At 42.9% G+C, this 20,487-nt stretch overlaps 1 protein-coding gene across 19 annotated transcripts in view; it reads right to left on the minus strand.

Annotated features, from left to right (window-relative positions):
- The window catches only part of DST (dystonin), a 2,190,048-nt gene that overhangs the window by 19,177 nt on the left and 2,150,384 nt on the right, over positions 1-20,487 (minus strand). For 18 of the 19 annotated variants that reach the window (XM_069606170.1, XM_069606155.1, XM_069606164.1 and 15 more), the window contains 6 exons: positions 12,873-13,036; positions 10,652-10,814; positions 10,078-10,232; positions 9,897-9,971; positions 3,769-3,786; positions 1,583-1,700 (listed from right to left, as the gene is read on the minus strand). In XM_069606170.1, coding sequence (XP_069462271.1) covers positions 1,583-1,700; positions 3,769-3,786; positions 9,897-9,971; positions 10,078-10,232; positions 10,652-10,814; positions 12,873-13,036 — 693 coding nt within the window. The remainder of the gene's footprint in view (positions 1-1,582; positions 1,701-3,768; positions 3,787-9,896; positions 9,972-10,077; positions 10,233-10,651; positions 10,815-12,872; positions 13,037-20,487) is intronic. The other variant, XM_069606172.1, reaches the window with a different exon arrangement.

The raw sequence follows: 20,487 nt of genomic DNA on the forward strand, positions 1-20,487 counted from the left end.
TTCTTGCATCACTCCAGGATGAATTGATAAAATTGATAAAAGTTTTATTTGCAATAACGGAGGCTATAGCTTGAGCCTCATTACTTTGTTCACTGGAGTACACCAGGGGATGAGTGAGGCCATTTACAGATGCTTATCTGTAAACAAAATTCAACAACATTCACTCAAGAGTGTCTCAAAGATAATCCCGACATCTGATTTGTTCTAGTGTAAATGTCACATGTTCAGCAGTAGATGTTGAGACTCTGAGGCACCAACCCTCTCACAACACCATTACAAACATATAAACAGGGAGCCACGAATGTGCAACAACTGAATAAGTGAAATATGTGTTCATCGTAAGCAGAATAGCTGCTGGTTTGGGATGGGGAAACAAAATACAGGTCAGGGGCAAACAATGTTCAGGTCAGGCGCCTCTGGGTAGGTGTTCGCACATCTGTCATGTTGCTATACGTTTTCATTGCCGCTAATAGGCACTCCTTGGAGCCCATTTAACACTAAGATGAGGCAGGTTTAAGATCAGATCAAAATACGGTTAAGAAAATGTTTTCATTGATCATTGTCAACTTATTTCATATTAAAAAACATATGGAAATAAACAATGATTTACCATACTCTTGTCTTTTGTTAAAACTACACAAGCAGACATTTTGTGACTTTAAACCCCCAATATCAAGTAGCATAATTTAATGATGGAGCTCAGATAACACCTTATCTTGCACAGAAGGTTTGAGCAATGGGATCAGCTGCTTTGGTGCTACATAACATGTTCAGAAAGCATGTAAATACATGGCATCACAGCTAAACGATACCATGAGATCTCCTTGCATGCCACGGTGAATGTGTTATATATGTCTGTCTTAACACCTATGTCTGCTTTGTGTTATCTTGTTGTTAAGTGCTCAATGGAGTTTCCACTTGCTAGTGTTCAGAGATTCAGAGCAGATGAGATCATCACAATAGAGTCTAGCTCATAGAAGATACCATTTTTTTCTAGTGCTGAAATGTCTCCAACTTGATATGCCGAGAAAATAATCAAAAGGGAAAACAACAAGTGTATCTTTTAAGCTAGAAAGCTTGAATGACCTACGAGATCATGGACTCTTTGGTTCTCACCCAGTTTTATTGGTAGAACTGTTTCACTAGTCGACAGATCCATTTTGACATTGGACATTGGTTTGTCCTTAAATGTTCAATTGTGAGGAGGGGTGTCGCAATGGATCTGATGTGATGAATGCCCCACTTATCCCAGGCCTTCATTTAGTCAACTATAAATTGGGACGGACAAGTAGTAGCGCTGAACGGCAAGAGGCATAAGGCGCATGCTTCATATGCAGCAATGTCTCTTCCTCAGACAACTTGGATGTGAAGCAGGTACTGTAGTGAGACTATACAATGTAAATTCCTGCACCTACTCCCTTCAGTGTCACTTCGACTTGGACCTCTGAACCTGACCCTACTGAGACCAGGCCCTGAATTCCTGCTTTAAAACTTAAAATGTGTAGATTAGATCCCTCGCTCCCATCTTCAGGGTTGCTATCCCTATTAGAACTACCATTCCAGCATGTCATGGTAGACCTACCTCTACACGGATCATTCTTCACCAAGAACTCGTCCAGAGCCATCCACCCGCCTCCAACACGGACCATGACTGTACTGCGCAGGATGCGGACAAGCCGGAGCTGCTGGGAGTCACCAAACTGTTCACACAGGAGAGAAACAAGAAGGTAGGGGTTAATTCTATTCGGATAGGGCACTCTCGCTCTATGATTCCAACATGTATCAAAAGGAGCTGCTGCTCGCAGGAGGAGGTTTAATGCAAGGAAGCATGTCACTCGCCAAAATAACAGATTTAAAAAATATGCAATAAGCTTTTATAGTTTTTGGATTCAAAGAAGTTGTTACAATCATGGAAACAATCTATGTATAAAAACACCTTTATGACTCAGATGTGCATTTTGATATATTGGCTGAACCAATATAAAGCTTACATGGTTTTGAAGATGGAGAATTAAACAGCGAATGCACCAGCCACCCGACTGTGTGAACAGTGATTGAAATGCAACACACATTGATCGTTGCAAGTGAAGAGCGACTTAGTGATGATCAAGCAGGTGGGTGTGAAGAAGGAAGGGGTATTACTTTCAGGTACCAAACTGTAAGGAGTCTTGACACTCTTCTGGATGGGATGAAACCCATTTCAAAAGCTGTCCCTCCCCACCTCCAGGGCAGGCTTTGTGATCACTGTGCTTTTGTCTCAAGTCTCCATTGTGCCCATAGAGTGACCTATCAATTTGAAACTTTTCACAGTGTCAAATGAATTAACACTATGAAAACAACCTCAAACACGAAAGCCTTATTCAAGGGACAACTGCAGTGAAACATTTAAGTGAAATTTTGTAAAGCTTCAAGGGTGGCATAAGACACCACATATTTGCACTGAGGCTGTCGCCTGAAAGGGTGCCTAGTCATGCACTTAAGAAGTTCTTACACAGTCCCATTCCTCAAGCTTAAATGCCAACGAAGCACACACGCTACCTTAGTGTAGATTGGTTTCCTAATAACGCCATCAAAAACCAATAGTCAAACAGAGGCAAGTAACCACAAAAAACACAGAATGCCTGCAGCAGCCAAAAGATGCTTTTTGGAAACACATGGTGTGCCCCATGCTACCTCCTGCATCACTAGACTACTCTGCCGCAGGTGAGGGGCATGGGGATGGAAGATATTTGACCCTACTGATTCAAAAGTGGCCAACTAATTGCTTTCAAAAAAGCAAGATCAGATTCATTCATATTGATTTGTTGTTGCAATTTTGAATTAAACATACATAGATTACAGCCAATGTGGCCTTCGGCATTAGCTTGGAATTTGCAAAACGCACTTCAGAATTGATTGGCCAAGGGAAAAATAAACAAATGTGGTTTTCCAAAAGTAAAAATAGACTGCTAGCTTGAATTGAAGCATAGTAACACTTAATACTCGGGCGCAATTTAGGCTTTAGGTGTAATGGCGGGCAAACAAATTGGTAGGCAGGGAAATGTAGGCGGAGCAAGTAAAGGAGAAAGAGGGAGAACAAGAAAGGGTAGGAGAAACAATGAAAGCGAGGGTGCAGGGAAGAGAGAATGTGATATAAACAGAGAGACTGCTAAGGCAGATACTCAATAAGACAGATATGATCGATCGACTGAAAGACAGATACATCAGTTCGTGGAGGGATAGATAGCTCAGTCGATGCAATAGCTATCTCATCAGGTGAATCTGCCTCCACTGCATTGCAGGATGCACGGTTTCACCATGCACATTTGCCTGAGCCTTTAACATATATCAGACACATTTGAGTACATCTGAAAAAAGCACCCACTTTATTCTTCAAGTGAACAAAGGAGTAAACAAGCCCAACACCTCAACTCGGGAAGACCTGCTCCACCACCAGATTTTTAGACACTATCGCAAGGCGACGTTTCATCTAGATTTAGCTAGCAGCGCAGCGCGGATCACAACAAAGGGCACGTGACAAAAGCAAAATGAATACTAAGCCCTCCATTTGGTACCTCTAAAAGTAATATGGCTCGAACAAAAAGCACATAGAAAATGCCCAGAAATCAGAAGGCTTTTTTGTGATTGATTTGTGTATGACTAGAAATGCAGACGACCAAAACGATTAATAAGCTGAAAATGGCAGGGTGGAAAGAACGTCACTGCAAGCCTTAATGGGTGCAAGGAAAACACTGTTAAAACATGAAAGCACACTTGACTAGTTTATACCTGATTTCCCAGGAAGAACTGACATGAAATGGAAAAGGGAAAAAGATACAGTTAGTTCAAAAACAAAAGTTCTTATCAATGTACATTAAATATATCCACAACTGTGTGTATTATAAACGGAGAAATGTGTTATCCATGTTACAGATCACCAAACATGTAATGAATACTAAATATTACACTAGACCTACCATTTGATTTATCAACTGAAAGTGGGTTTACAAACGTTCCCTTGGAGAGGGGCACCAAATGGCTGGCTGAATAGATTTGAAGCTTTTGTGGTTCAGAACATGGCCTCGCCCCGCAGAAACATTCTCTCTTAGAGCTCTATAACATGTTTCATGGATGCTGATCTTCAGCAGCTGCCTTCCTATACACACATCTATGCTCATCATTGATAAACCCTTTTGGATCAGCAGAGGTGGGTATGGAGGCATTCTGAGTACAAACCATTGCAAGCATTTTAAAGAGGGTTTGTGTCATCATGTTTAACAGATTGCTGTGCCTGTTTTTTTCTTATTAATTTCTTAAGTAACCAACTCTTGCTGTCCGGAACAACAGTGGAATCCTTTACGTGCCCCCTCCCCGCTTTACCAATAAGCTGGAGTATTCGGTGGCGATTCAAGGGTAACCTCTTTGACTATACTCCGTTTTCTAAGGCTAGTTCTATGCACAGTAATTCGTGGTATCCTTTGAGAATTGAGACGATCAAGCTCTACTCAGATTTCTAGATATCCAGACAGGCTTTGACATGTTACTTTGTAGATGTTGTTATATTTCACTGAGATGAGGTGTAGGAATTACAAACCACTCCTGCTCATCCAGGCACGGGATGTAAGAGTCGTTTCGAGACCCTTGGTGCTGAAATTCATAAAAAAGAACAGTGTGGTGTCCAAATGCTGCGTGGCAGGCACACAGTCTGCTTCAACAGCGCTGAGTAAAACTGGCTCAAGATGGCCACAGCAGAGATGGGTTGTGAAATGCATTCATGGGGAGGTGTGCTAAGCCAATCAGATGCCTAGTTATGTCGGCCAATATTGCTCGTTATTACTTGCATTCTGAGCCTTTGAATTTCCGTGGTACACCTTCTGGGTTCTAACTTCTATTTGAGCTATTAACCCTGCACAGGGTTTGCAGTTTTGCATTAAATTTCTAAGAACGCAGGTAAACATCACTGCTCAGTGATAATGTAATGCCCATGTCCTGGAATTAAAGCAGAGCTACTTGAGGGAAGATATTTTACAGACATATAACTATTTTGTTCTGCCACTCTAGTACTCACAGCATTCTATTTAGACTGGGGATTTTTGTTTTACTCATGGCATTTCTGCCTGTCCTTTTATATATGGGGCACATGAACAATACAGTGATCTTTAGCACTGGAAGGTCTGGTGACATGCCTGCAATACTTGCAGGTGTTCTTTAGCACTGGAAGGTCTGGTGACATGCCTGCAATACTTGCAGGTGTTCTTTAGCACTGGAAGGTCTGGTGACATGCCTGCAACACTTGCAGGTGTTCTTTAGCACTGGAAGGTCTGGTGACATGCCTGCAACACTTGCAGGTGTTCTTTAGCACTGGAAGGTCTGGTGACATGCCTGCAACACTTGCAGGTGTTCTTTAGCACTGGAAGGTCTGGTGACATGCCTGCAACACTTGCAGGTGTTCTTTCTCATCCTCAACACCACTGCCAGTGTCAATCCAGATCTTTGGCGGATGCTCCTTCTCTTTGAAAAGTGCATTCCAATTGCACATCCCACTCCACTTGTAACAGTAATGATACACGTGTCTGCCAGAGTCTGCGGGGGGGGCTGCACTCCACTCTGGAATGTCAACTTTCTAACATCCTCCCACTTATGTCTGGAATGACTAGAGAGCATTCCACCTTTCAGCGAGAAGGGAAGCGTGTTTCACTTGTGGGAAGGGTGGTGTTGCCAAATGTATGCTGGCAACTACCCCGCAATGCTCAAAAATATGTTCACCCCCAACGCCCAGTCTATCTAATGCATATATAGGTGCGTGCATGGTCCCGCCAATGTCTGCCCCCTGTTCCTGGGGATAATTAACAAAAGCACTAGGACTTGTGAGGCGGAGTGAACAGGGGCAGTTAATAAACCCTGTTATCCTGTGCAAGCATGTGAAGGAATGGAATCCTAGCACTAAGGCCTTTTTCAGTGGCAACAACAATAGCAATGTTCATTTATGCAGAAATGTGACCTAAACAGCTTCAGATCTCTCCATTAAAAGTGAGCCATTACCAACATTTTGTGCATTTGCAAGTAATTGAATGAGACTTCTGATTTACTAGAGGTTAAGAAATACTTTTGCATGTAGACACAAGCAAGCGTAACACCATAGATTAATTGCTTTTTTTAACGAGAAAACACATATACACATATACGATCGGCTTTTTAAATGACTTTCAGAGATGACTAGTGTAGCCCCTGTTTTCCGGCCCTGGCCCAAGCAATGGGGTCCACCTCGAGGTAGAGACTCACCCTTCCCCAACCATGTCTCCTCTCCCACACACACAAATAACACACACTACCCACGTATTACAATACTTTATTTACCCGGGTGTTTGCTTCTTTATTCCTAGGGTCCCTCAGGGGAACAAGCATGCAGCCCCAGCTAGCTGCACAGTGGGCTACATTACAAAAACATTTAAAGTATTTTTCTGGCATCGTAAATGTGAGAGATTTGTGTGTTTGCCTAAGACTGCAGGCAGAACCTTACTCAAGTAAAGAAATATTAAGACAAATCTTACGCAGAGAGTGAAACAATGAGTCTATCCAACTACTCCTCGCGTCATGTCTGATCCCACTGAAGGACTAAAACAAACGATGGCCCAACATAGTCTGCTATGTCTGACCACTTCTGCCAACTAGCTATACCCTTTATATGCCAAAGGACCCCCAAGCAGAGTCTATCCATCTGTACCTCCCTCCCCCTTTTAACGTATCTAGTGCCCTTCGGACTGATGCGCGCAGTACACGCCTACTAAGTCTATAGGCACCGAGACATGTTCTGCAATAAAGTTCTAGGTCCGCCAGAGTCCTACTGTAGGTATGATGTACAGATTCAGAATAGTGTAAATGATGGGTGGTTCTATAAAAGCGGTTTTTCTGTCTTTAGATATACATTTGAGTAGGAAGAGTTCAGATTGGCTGAGGTCCTCACCCTACCCCTCGAGGTACACCAGGGCACTAACTGATCTGAAGTGCTAGTTACTGGCACCAAGTAACGGCCATTTTCAGTCTCCTAACAGGATCTCCCCTATTCAGCCTCTGCTCCACTCTGGCTGCCACATAGTTGCTCTTCTGTAGTTTAGACAACCATGTCCCCGGGAGGCTAGGGCACTGCAAAGGGAAGAGGACTAATCTAATACCAAACAAAAGGCGGCTTCAATGAGAATAATGTAATGCCTGCGAGGAGTCCATAGCCTAAATCTGCTAGTTGCAGCATCCTGGAAAAAGGAGATGTTGAAGCCTGTCCCTATTTGAGGATTCAGTGACATGAAGTCTAGTGGGACTCGATGTCAGGTATAATTCTCTTTTTACCGTGGCACTAGGATGAATGGTGCCTTCAACAAGGTTCCAATTTTCAACCGTTGCCAGCGTCTGGAATCTTTTCAAGCAGGAAAGCATTTTCACATGTCATGGGACTGTCAATCTGGTGATCATTAGCACATGCTGTTCATCCCACAGAATGGCACAGCTCGCCAGAGGTATTCCTAGCTGCCATCCTCCTCTCACTAAGACAATCTTCCTCAATTCACCTCTTGAATGCACTGTTTTGCATTTTAATTCAAATATAATTACATTTCCTCTATCCTCAGGGAGGCCCCCGTACCACCACATTGCAAGAGAGTGTGTTCCCACGAGATCCATATATGATCGCTAATAAAATATGATATTTTTGGGTTGTGTGATGTTTGAGTCAAAACTAAATGGGGTTGTCATAAAATAAAGGAAATACTTTCTTGGTAAGTCCCCCAAAAGCATCTGCATTAGATTGCAATACAGGGAAATTCCACCTGGTCCAATCTAGACATCTTCATAGGTAAACCAATGTCATGATTGCTAGATACAATGTCAAGATGAAAACTATAGCATACATGCAGATGTCGTTCCTTGCGAGATACCAGCTGCATTCAGTGGGTCATGTGATGCATGGTTCAATGTCATTATTTAGGAAGGCCAGGTCAATTTAATTGAACTCAGACACCCATTAGAATTACTAATCCGGGACCCAAGCCTTTCATATGAACACAACTCTGAAACTGTTTACTCTCACATGCCGCAGATGTATTGTCTGTCTTTGTGTCAGGAAAACATGCTGGGAGACGGTTAAGACAATATTCATATAGCCCTCACCTCATACTGCACCCCTGATCTCTGGCACGATAGGCATTTAGATAAATGTGCTGCCAGGCACCTATACTCAAAGGGACTACACTTACCAGAGTCTGAGTACAACATTGTAAAACACCAGTTTGACATCCTGGCCTACTAGTTGCTCTTCAACTGTGTTGTTCCTGTTGCATGCCCTCTTCTTTCTTGTGTTTATTCCTGTGCAACCAGATGCATGTCCACTACGCTAAAGCAGGGATTCTGCTACTGCATCTCTGTAACCTGCATCGTGTCAGCCATAGCCTACTGCACAGACTGAGTTTGGATCTGATTCTGTACTTCGTCTGACACTCCTTTCCATCTCCAGCCTGTCATTCTGATTGGTTTGGCATCCCCTCTGCTACTTCAACAGCCTGTGCCTTGCCTACATCTGCCTGCTTCAGAATGCTCTCACCTTCAGACAGGATATTGTGCTGCTTCCCTTGCAAAATGTCATTCCCTATTCCAATCAACCCTACCGTGTTGCCTACATCAGTCTGTCTAGCCCTATTTACCCAGAGTACACTGGCAAACTAATAATGCTTGGTCCCCCCTCCTACTTGCACTTGATGCTGCTTCTCCACTTGACCCCCCTTCTTATGATCCCTGCAGCCCACTTCTTCAGATATTTGTATTCTTCTAGAACAGGGATCTCCCATGATCCCTCACCATTGACTTTACTGGCTCGGGCTGATATGAAGATTGTAACTCTTCGGATTGTCCTATCTTGGTAACACAATACCTGCATCGGTGTGCAATTGGGTTGTGCTATATATTTTTCCACCCCAACATGTTCCCTTACCACCATGTAGTCTGGGTACCCCAACCCCTCTTGTCTATCTTAGGGTGACAGGAAGGCACAAAACCTATCAGGGACGAGGTTTCAGGAATGGAGAATGTTGGATGTTTTGTTATTATATGAGGTCCTTGTATAACCTTTGTCTGCTCTTTTGCACCATGGGGACTAGAGCCTGCCTCCTTGATTTTCACGAGGGAGTTTGTTAGGGCTAGCCTTGAGGTATATATCTTCCTGCCAATATGGACATTTGGTTTATCACAGATCAATTACCTCCATTCACTCTTTAGCCAGCTGGTTGCAATGGAAAACATTGCAAGTCTTGTAAAAGTACATTAAAAATGATTTATTCACCACTATAACCACCAACCTATTTAAAGATTTTACTCCAAAACCTGTGAAGACGTCTGTCACCAAGTTCATCACTTCATGAGAAATGTTTCTGCAAATGCTCAGTGTGCCAAAGGACTCAAAAGCTACACTCAGTCATGAGGTTTCACATAAGAGGATATAAATCAGGGTGGGCGGGGGGTGCACAAACAACTCCCCTATTAGGTGGCACGGATGAAAGGCTCAGCTCTTCTGCAGCCTAAGAAACAAAGATTGCAACCTCTTGGCTGGTAAATTGTCAGGCCCATGCAAACATTCTTCAAAATGGATTCCTCATATCTTTAATAGCCAACAATTATCCTTATATTTATGAAATCTTGTCTAACCTATTCTCTCTGAAATTATAGCCCTAATATATCGCTCAATGTGAGCAGGCAAAGCCAGGTAGCCAGTCCCACTTCAAATGTTACTGATCAACAAATTGTAACACCACCTAGTAAGCATAACTTATGTTCATGAGAGACAAGCCTTCTTCATCTGCAAGTCGCAGGCTAGGAGGGCAACATTACAAATAAACAAATAATAGGCTGTAAAGGGAGTTGTTTTAATGACTTACCCTATACTTGTTATCCCCGATTTGTTCCACTTGGAATCGCTTTGCACACTTACATTTAGCAACTTGCCGCGTCACCTGTGCAAAAGGGAATTGAGGAAAAGATTTTAAATAGTGAAAAATAAACTAGAAAAATGAATACAAAAATAGAATGATCAAAGTAGACCCTTAGCAGAAAACATACCTCATCTTCAATTTTGTCAGCATCTGTAAGAGGTTTGTAAGCATCCTTATTAGGATGGAGTGCTGCTACAAATTCATAGTAGTCAATGTATCCATCACCATCTCGATCAAAGATGTCAGCCACAGCACTCATCTCCAGTCGACTGGTGGGGAACTCTAATCGTTCAAAGAAAACAACCAAGAAGTTAGTTTTAGGGCTTCAAAAAATAGGAAGAATTGCAGCGTTATCTGCGTGCTGACAATGGAAAAGTTTCATGGTACCAACACAAATAGTCACACATACATTTGCTCTGTTTGCAACAGTTTCCCTTGGTACAACATCCATGTCTTTTCAAATACGTTATTTTACTCTTACACCAAATAATTCTGTAAGGAATGCATTCACTTGCAAAATAGTTAACAACAGAGTGTAGAATACTCAGCGATAAGAGTGACAAAATCACTTGGTAACCATTTCAGATTCACATACAGCATGATAGGAACTAGGCAAAGTGGTCTGGAACACCTAACATACAATTAGAGGTCCTGTAATTTGGTGGGTTACAAAAATGCAACAATTATAGCAATATACTCACTTGAAGAAAGAATTCCTTCAATGAATTCCTGTCGTGTTATCTTTCCATCCTGGTCTTTATCAATTCGTCGGAAAAAGTCCATTACACGCGACTTCTTGTGGTTCATCCACCGCATATACTTTTTCCTCCAAACATCAAAATCGAAATTGGCAAATTCCCTCAACTAGAAATAGAGATTTCTTTTTAATTAAGTAAAATCTAAGCATTGTTTCAAAACTGTTAATCACAGGTGCATGTTTTCACAACAGACTTTCCATTCATTACTTCATGTCTTATTCAAAAGGGCACATTAATTTCCCCAAGTGCACCCCAAAGAGAGACCTGATGTCCAGCATCACTAGTCACCTAGTCACATAGTCATTCAAATAGTAGATATTTGGGAAAAGAAGAATAACTGTGCCTGGAGCAAAGATAGGGATTGTCCTACCCCATAATTTTAAACTAGAAGCAGATCATTTTAAACTCAGAAAATCACAAAAAACTCCCAATTCAAAAGAGCACTCATAGACCAGAAAAGGCATGAATACCCTTATGTCCCATGGACATTACCTCACAATTGTTATATTTGTGAAATGTATCTAGTATGCAAGTCTGGAATCCGCTGCCCTGCGCAGCATTTGTAAAGTGTTGAAGTTTGTTTTCCCGAATATCATTTCTATAAGGTAAGACCTCCTCACCCCTACCCCTTTCTGTGCAGACCTGTGTGTTTCTTGTCCCAAAAGGGGGAAGTGGATTGTATGGAAGCAGCACTGTTAAACTGGCTTGTCCCTAATTCATTAAAAAAGTGCCTTGTAAATAAAAATGGTGCCTTCCTGATTTGGGGTGGAAAATTCCCTGAGCTAGATTTCGCCAGATTAAAACATCCTACACTACACACTCTAAAGTAGATTGTGTACTAGCGGTGCAATACAGAACACAAAATAACAAATAAATGTAAATCATCTTCCTCTATTCAGAAGCACGTTACATAACCACACTTTGTGAGTACAGCACATTTCACAATCACCGGCCAAGGTGAATGAATGAATGAACAAATAAATGAGACTCTTTACGTCGCAGTCCAGGAAGCAAACTAATAATCTTTTGGTGTCATTCAGCATGACCATTGGCAGAAAGAGGGTACTTAATCAAAGAAGAGATGTGATTTTAGAAGGTGACAAACCAGATATTACCCTGTTTGGCTCGGAGGGGCTGGTAGAACATTCCAGGCCCATGCAAAAGAAATGCATAAAAGCCTAAACTTGGGGCTTGGGCATAAGGTTCTGTAAAGCGGGGCAGAGGATCAGGTAAAAAAGGTTGTACAAGATAAACATCCACACACTCTCCTTTTAATGTAAAAATAAAGGGCTGCAAAAGATCAGAGATGTATCTGAAGTGGATCCATGCAAAGATTTATGCAGAGGGAAAGCGCTATCAACCCTGATACCACTGGATTCGGGCAGCAAATGGAATGTTATCAGGGACACAGTAATGCAGGCTCCACAAAGTGCAAATTGAGCTGAGATCATCAATTGGGGTGAGCTGGAGTTTAAGGAAGCAAGGAAACTGTATATTTTGAGTATCTTTGTTGTGGTGACAATTATATCTGTCATCACTAAAATTTCTCCAGGTTTTAGTGGTACTTTCAGTGACCTCTAAATATTCCTTTTTTTCTCCCGAATACCTAATGAAGCTCTCCTTACTATCTCATGCCAGGCAGCACAATTTCCCCTCTGGCACTGGTGGGAGTATGGGGGTAAAGGCATTTGCACTTGCACTAATGCTGATAAAGCATCCTCCTTGGGTAAACTACCATGTTCCACCTCTGGCCACCAGCAAGCAGAGCACCGAAGTGGTGCTCTCTGCATGTGGCCCCTTACACAACACCAAAACTAAATGAATAACTTGATGCCACAGCACACAGTAATGCAGTGAAATAGATGATTTAGTTTCACATTTAAAGCAACACCACCTGGCATCCCTACAAATTCAGAACACATTTGAGTTTTTAGTGTTCTCACAAGATTAGATGCAAATAGCACACTTAAATAATAATGAAGACTTAGGATCACTTTGGGGACAATTTGTACTATCCATGTCAATGTCATATTGCCCCAAGTAAAGTTATCACACCAAATTAAGTTTTATAGAGGTTGAATTGCAGATGTAGCGCGAGGAATGTACCCACAGGCAACATTCTAAGAAATCATGCATACAAGATAATCACAACTTCCTACAGTACCTCTTCTAATCGATCCAGTGCATCGTTGAGGTGTCTTCTTCTCTCCAAAGCTAGGAGCCAGACTTGCTGCCATTTACCAACCAGCATATTCACTCGAGGATCCTTAGTTTCAATCTGTGCTTGTGATCCTGTGGGGTACATGCCAGGAGTGGAATGACCTTTTCCTGGAAAAGATCAGGAAGTAATTAAACACATGCTCTGCACATAAACGTGATTCTTCATCCCTATCATTGCCCTAGAAGCACAACAGCACCCACATTTCATATTGTGGGCGCAGTAGGGCATGCATTACTTTCAGCTTTAATTCAATTACTGCTCCTCTAATTTTCCAGTGTGATTCCAACCTACCCATAAATAAGTCCTCTGTATGACCAAAGTCTCGCAAATCTCAGAAGTTTCCCTGGGAGTATCTAAGTTACATACAGTCTTTGGGTAGATACCTTCACGCTTATTTTTCTTGCATTCTGGTGTGTTTCTTGGAGTTTCTCCTTGGGGTTTCTTCTGATTCTCTTAACCATGGGTTTTCTTTATTTTGGATTAGGCAACAATGGGAAGGAGGAAGTCGTGCCTCAGGTTAGGCCAGCAAGTCCCCACCAAGGACTGGTCAAATAAAGCTGGTGTACACGCTGTGTGTGGTATGCCGTTCCTTTTTTGGTCTGGGACCCACTTCTGTTGCTCAATACCCCAACTTTCTCTGGCTACTCGCTGTGCCAGGATGTTCTTGTTTCTAGGGAACCCTTTTCTGATCCCCTTCTCGTTTTCCTAGCCGTTTCATTGCTAAAGCCCCTCCTTTCGATTATCTGCTGTCCATTAATCTGCCCCATGTTAGTTCTTCCTCCTGGCTGGTGGGCACGGCCGAACACTACCAAACCACTAGCCATCGCCTTTGGCAATGCGTGCAACCCATTGCTCAAAGATGTTCATCAATCACAAACTGATTTTGTCCTGTTTTGACAGTGGTATTGTTATGTATACAAGATTGCAGGCCTTGTTTTTAGGCAATGCGCAGTGAGATTAAATTATTTGCCATGGATCATACACTTTGGTTAAGCAGTGTGCTCCAACCCCCTTGTTTTATGGCCGGTCTCTTGGTGACTGTTGTGATACATCGCACAACCCCAACTAATCATAATTAAGCAGCACGGAAACAGGAAAAAAATTACCGGCTGCATGAATAACATATGCCCAGGTACTTTCTGCACCCATAGCGAAAAACAAAAGCTGCCACCCATTAATATATGCACAGTAAGTAAATATATATCTTGAAGTGAAATATACAAATGTAGTTCATTTGAGCTTCCCCTTAGAAGAAAGTATGCAAGACAAATAGCATTGGACAAAATAGCATCACCCCCAACCCCTTGACTGGCTGACTACAAATACCAGAATGCATTTCAGCAAAAGGCAAAACAAATGGTCTCTGAGTGCAATACTTTCAAGGACTGAAATTAGCATGGTTGGAAAAAATCAGAAGCGGATGCCATATGTTTTCTTAGTGTGTTACGAGGTATTTAAAACGAAGAAAACACACAACACCAGACTGTGAACTGTCTCCCATCCATGCGGTAACCGAAACAAACCCTGCTTAGCTTTAAAGTGAGGAAGGAGACATCCCCCTCAGGCCATGTTGCTCTAAGTGGTCTTGTAGCTTTGCCTCACTTATTAGGAATGGTCTCAGCACAGGACTGCCAGTCCAGCCACCAAAGTGGACTGGCAGGAGAAAGGGAAACAGCCTAGGGAGCGCATACATCAGTCAAAATAAGGAACTGGTGCAAAGGACCCAGTCATTATAGCCAGACCTGGTCGTCATAAGCAGCAGACCATCTGTCTGGCAACCCTCCAGCTGTTCAGGTAAATCTGCGAAATTGGCAGGGCCTCCCCATGATATGCACATTCCACTTACGCGCTGGCCTAAGCCCATCCCTCCAATCAGGCGCGATGCAGGCCACAAAGGATTTGGATGGCATGAAATACTGCAGAAAAGTCAGGCCCACCGACAAAAGATTGGTATTGGGCTTATCTGGGACTGGGAACAAGGTAAGGCCAGTTTACACCACACTTGTGGGTGCAGGCCTGGGCTCAGAGTAAGCCCATGTTATCACATCAGCTATTTTAGACCATCACCCAAAGACAAAGGGATGACATGACACTATTTGGCTCTGGGTGGGCCTTAGAAAGGCATTAGTACTCCCAAAAGCTACAATACTGATACATTGGGCTACTAATGCATTAACAGCGGTTGCACCTCTGGTGGACGCAAAACTAACTTACAGATGCCACAGGTCTACTCACCAACACAAATGTGGGCTGATGGAATCACCCTGTGTTCAAAATGGGGTTCTTAAGAAAGACCCTTTGTCCTAGGGATAGTCTATATTGTTCTACAGGAAAAGCATACAGTTGAGGGGGTCCTTTAAAGTCTGACAGCATAGCCGCCAGAAATGGAATTCTGTTCTAACATAGACCACTGGATATACATACAGTGTAGAAGGACCATCAGAGGTATGCAGGCAGACTGCTGCGACCAGCATTGTCTCAGCCAACCACTGAATAGAGAAGCTCTGCCTTCATCTTAAATGAGGAGACCTGCAAAAAGTGCCCCCCTCCATTGGTATAATGGGACCATCCAGTTTGAAGTCCTGATCCAACCCACAGAGGACACCTCAAACCCACCACTAGAAGCCTGCTGCTGCAGAGTCCACTGGTGAGTCCAGCTGTCCCCAATGTTACTCTGTCTTGTGTTGGTGTTTGTTTTTCTATTCAGTGTCAAGGGAACTGGGTTCTTTGTGTCCTTAAGTCCACTAATCTGCATTGAAAAGCATGAGACTGTAAAGTCCACCTGCAGCTGTCCTTTCCTTGACTTAGGTGGTGGTTCTTGGGCATAATCATTCTTTCTTGGGTACACTTAGAGATTAAAGACTGGCAGTCTGCCCCTTTCCTTACAGGAACCTTGACTTTAAATACTTATCTTATAATACTAATGTTGCCCTACTGCTGCAGTCATCTTTGACTTTCGGACTGCCTCTCGAGGCATTCGTTTTCTATGCTTGAACCAAGCGAGCCATAGGTGTGTTTGAGCAGCCTTACTTAAACCTTTATGACTATTATTACTTTCTTGTAAAGCTGCTGTACACTATATGGGACAGGGCTGAACCTCTTAAGCATTAGGAGAAGTGTTGACTGCTTTTTAAACTTATAAGGCTTGTTGTGTGTGATAACCTTTCTTCCCTCACTTTAGAAACTGTTACAATGTTAATGTCTATTTAGCTGTGAATATTAGTGGTGGTTTATACATTTTTTGTTACCAAACTTGCAGGTGCATATACCGTAATACTGCAAGCCATAAAATAAGCAGTGTTGCAGAGCAATTTGCTATGCAATTCTGTAGGTTTGCTAATTAAATGGGCACTTGTGTAGCAAAGCTAGCTATTTAAGTTATCCTGTACAGTGAAGCACAACTTGCCCTGCATTCCTCTCTTGCACTCACAGCTCTCTATACCCTCTTTTCTATGTTCACTGCGAGTTAAAAGGGGCCAATGGAGTGAGAGGGCAGCAGTAATCATCTTCTCCACTCTTAAGTGCCAAAGGCCTGTGTGGGAGTGCTAAGCATTTTTTTACTTAACTTCAAAGCGAGGAAAAGGCCATCCCATCCCCCTCAGGCTATACCTGATCCTGACTCTGGGGGAGGCTATATGAGGGAGGATCACATGGGAGGAGACAACTACCGAGGAGAGGTTATGGCTTCATTGGATGAGGCACGGTATTCCCCCTTTACCCATGAGGAAAGCCCCCTGACACCCAACACCCTAATGGCCTATTGCTGTGTGTTGGTTCTCCCCGTAGGGAAAATAATGAAACCATCTATGACTTGAAGAATAAAAACTCCAACAAAACCCTTTTCGCTCCTGATGCTCATTTATGTGTAACTGATCTTTCATGTGGAATCATTGAGAGAAATTATCCCAATGATGTGCATAAAGTAACACCAATGGACTCCAACTCCCGCAACCACCTAAGTACTGAGACGATGAGGATGAAGGACTTGGTGCAAAGCAACAGGAGGCTCATACTCAATTTGCGTGCTAGTTGTTTGATGAAAACACCGGTATCCAGTTAAATTGTCGAATGCATATTTTTGAATGCCATTTTGTCGAAAACAAATTTGCGGAAAACAAAAATTCCGAATGTTTATTTGGGAACCCCCCCAAATAAAATAGAAAATTAAAAAAAACATTCAAATATTTTTTTTTAGCATATTTGTGTCGAGAAAAAGGCATTTGAAAATGTGACATTTCAAAAAATCACTATAAATCGAAAACACCTATGCGCGGGTGTAAAGTATGACCTGTTAGAGTAAATAAATATCTGAGACAGTGAGTAGTTTGTTTGGGTTGAAAGTAGTACCCAACTCTTTATTAACAGTTTTCCTTTCTATCTTATTTTTCAGGTAAAGGATACGTCTTCAAGATGAGCCTTTTTGGTGGATTCACTGGAATGTTCAAGGTAAGTCTAACTTTCTTTAATGCTCATAAACCTGTGCCTTTCTCCCTCTACATTTCTTTTCTTTAGGCAACTTGAGTAGAACTTCAGTCTTTCTCTTTTCCCTTTTCTTGCTCTTTTATTTAAGCTTCTCGCTCTCTGGGGTTTCCCTTTAGGGCGGAAACATTCAGAGCAGTAGGATTAAAGTTCAAACACTTTGTAATTTGGGAAATATATCCCTTCAGCAATAGGTGTCCTTTTCTTATGACTGTAAACTGAATTTCTACTTATTCCATATACTCTTCATGTCGCCTTCACCTCCAAAGTTCTTTAATTTTCCCCTTCTGGACAGGTCGGTTCCCACTTGTTGCTTTGGCCCCTCCCATTCCTTCACAATTCATTTGCCTCTTCAACGATAGGAAAACACTCGGCTCTTAGGCTCTGGCGTCTTCAACAGTCACCCACGTCTAAATTTGTGTGCCGACTAATGGCTGAGCAAACGCTCCTCTTCTGCGAGTAGATGAGTGTTCACACAGTGTGGTAGACGCTTTCTTTCCTCATTCACGTTATACGTTGTCACACTCAGGGCACGTAGATTAATTCAGACACTTCCGGAGCCCAACACTACTGCTACTCACAGGCTTTTACTTCTGTGCCTCCGACAGCTCGTTCCGCTTCAACTCCGCTTGGGAGCCTCACGGCGGTTTGCGGACTCCGGCCGCGTCTGGAAGCTTTCAAACGGTAGCGATTACGATCGCTCGCCTCTCCGCACAGTTCAGGGGCTACGGCCTCCTTTCAGTAATAAGCGACAACGATCGCTTGAACTTAAACAAACCACCAACTTAATTTCAGGCAACCGCGCAACTTTTTTTAACTGCGAAAACTCCGCTTTCTTCCCCTTCTCAGTAAGCCCAGCTGTAACGGCTCTCCTTGCTCTCCGCCTCGTTCCCCGTCTCCTGGCAACCACAAGCAGAGACAGAAAACATTAGAGGAAAGTCCATACATGTAGGACTTCCTGGATTTATACCTCGGCCACTGCAACCCTATAACATGCATTCACATTGTCACAGCAGGACATTAAAAATGGCAACCACACCATGAGAAATGGTTCAGGAGAAGACGTTGCATCTTCCCCAGAGGTGTGTGAATGCTGGAGACACAAGCCGGTGTGGCAGAGCAGTGGAGCTCGCCAGCAGAGAAGGAGACACATGTTGCGTGAGCAGGACGTGTCGTGGAGATGCCAGGAGCCACAAGAGATTTCCTGGGCTCTATTCAGTTTGAAGAGGCTGCATAATCCTTCCCGGGACCTGAAGGGAAGCAGGCTTCCAGGAGCGGAGAATGAGGGAAGCCAGAGAGAGGTCTGAGCAGCCCAAAGTTGGACATTATGAGATTGCCCAGACAGAAACAATAAGAACATTGTTCGAAAGTAAAAAAGGCAGAGTGCAGACCCAAACCCCAATAACATGAGTGCATGAAATGCAAGTGTGGAGAAAAGCTTGAACGAACATTGAAACAGACAGATACACTGAATGTTACACGTTATGTTACTTTGCATTTATATAGCGCCTTATGTACCATTGGTATGACCTCAAGGCGCTGGTAGGTTTAACGCCCTCGGGAACCGTAGTTCAAGTCAGTAGAGAGAGAGAGACAGTCATAAGGTGCGTGTGAGCACTGGATATGTGTGCAGCAGGTGTGGCACTCGTATGATAGCTGCTTCTTAGCGGTAGGTGTGGTGGTTGGGAGATCAGGAGTATGTGTTCGTTCAGGTAGGGTGATACCTAGACTGATTCTGGGTGCCTTAGGCCTGAGGAGAACGCTTAGGCTGGCGGGTGTGTAGCCAGCTGTGTTTAGTTAGGATGATGGGGAGTTTGTGGCAGGTGTTGGTATGAGAACAGCTATACCGAATGTGTCATAGTATCGCTGTGTTTTAGTTGAGTGGTGGTGTATAGAAGAGAGTAAGCATGGTGATGTGATATGGTGGATTACAGTAGGTGCTTGAGATCGAGCGCACATTATGAACCATTTATTCTATCTGTTTTATTCACTCAGTCTGTTCAGTCGGCTTCGTCTGTTCAGCTCCATCCGTTGAGTCCGTGCCATCCGCAGTGACTACTCCATGCAATCCATGTACTCCAACCATTCCATGCACTTCAAGCGTTCCATGCACTCCAACCGTTCCATGCACTCCAACCGTTCCATGCACTCCAACCATTCTTGCACAATGTCCATTCTATGCCCTCTATCTGTTCCATGCATTCCATCCGTCGCAAGAGCTTGCTTATTTCTATGCACTCCATCTGTTCAATCAGTTCCATGCATTCCTTCTTTTCCATGCACTTCATGGAAGAATGGTATATGCACTTCATCAAGAATGGTATATGCAGTTTTGGATATAAAGAGGAACAGTACCGCAAGAGAGAAGTCCTGGCAAGTGAAATACACCGGGCAGTTGAAACTAGAAAAGAAGACCTGTTAGGGGAGTATACCAGGCAGTTGGAAGTACAAGAGAGGTCATGGCAGGAGAATACACCAGGCAGCTGGAAGTGTATAAAGAGTCCTGGGAAGGGAGTATAGCAGGCAAATTGCAAAACTTTAAGAAGTGTTAAAGAAGAACAGTGTTTGTTATACAAACAAAGGAACTTGTGTTAAAGAAAGATCACTACAGAACTTTTTACCTAACATGATTGTTGTGGGACAAGGAAAGACACAATGAACTGTTAGATCAAGAGTCATTGCCATCCCATTGAGGAATCCAGGGGAAGCGAATCACCCTCTGGATGCAAGGTCTTTTTCATCTTGGAGAACATTTACGTTGGAGCCATTCTAGTTTTCATTTATAAACACTTTTTCCCAATACCATTTCCCTTCTCACTCTATTAGTTTGTTTATAGTGTGAGGGTCAGGATAGAATGTTTGGACACAAGGACGGTTTTTGATTGCTTGTATCCTGACACAGACAGATTCTTAGTTTTTGGTTTTTAGGTAGGGAAACTCCCCTTTAGAATAGGGTCAGAGAGGCATTTCCCCAACCCATTTAAGTTGAATAAAAGTCTATAACCAAAACATGACCACTTTTTGTCCAGCTTTAATTTCTGATCCCTCACACCAGCTTTTGGTGTATCTGGCCTTCCTG

This window comes from Ambystoma mexicanum, chromosome 4p (assembly GCF_040938575.1).
Source record: "Ambystoma mexicanum isolate Mex_15411 chromosome 4p, UKY_AmexF1_1, whole genome shotgun sequence".
NCBI lineage: Eukaryota > Metazoa > Chordata > Amphibia > Caudata > Ambystomatidae > Ambystoma > Ambystoma mexicanum.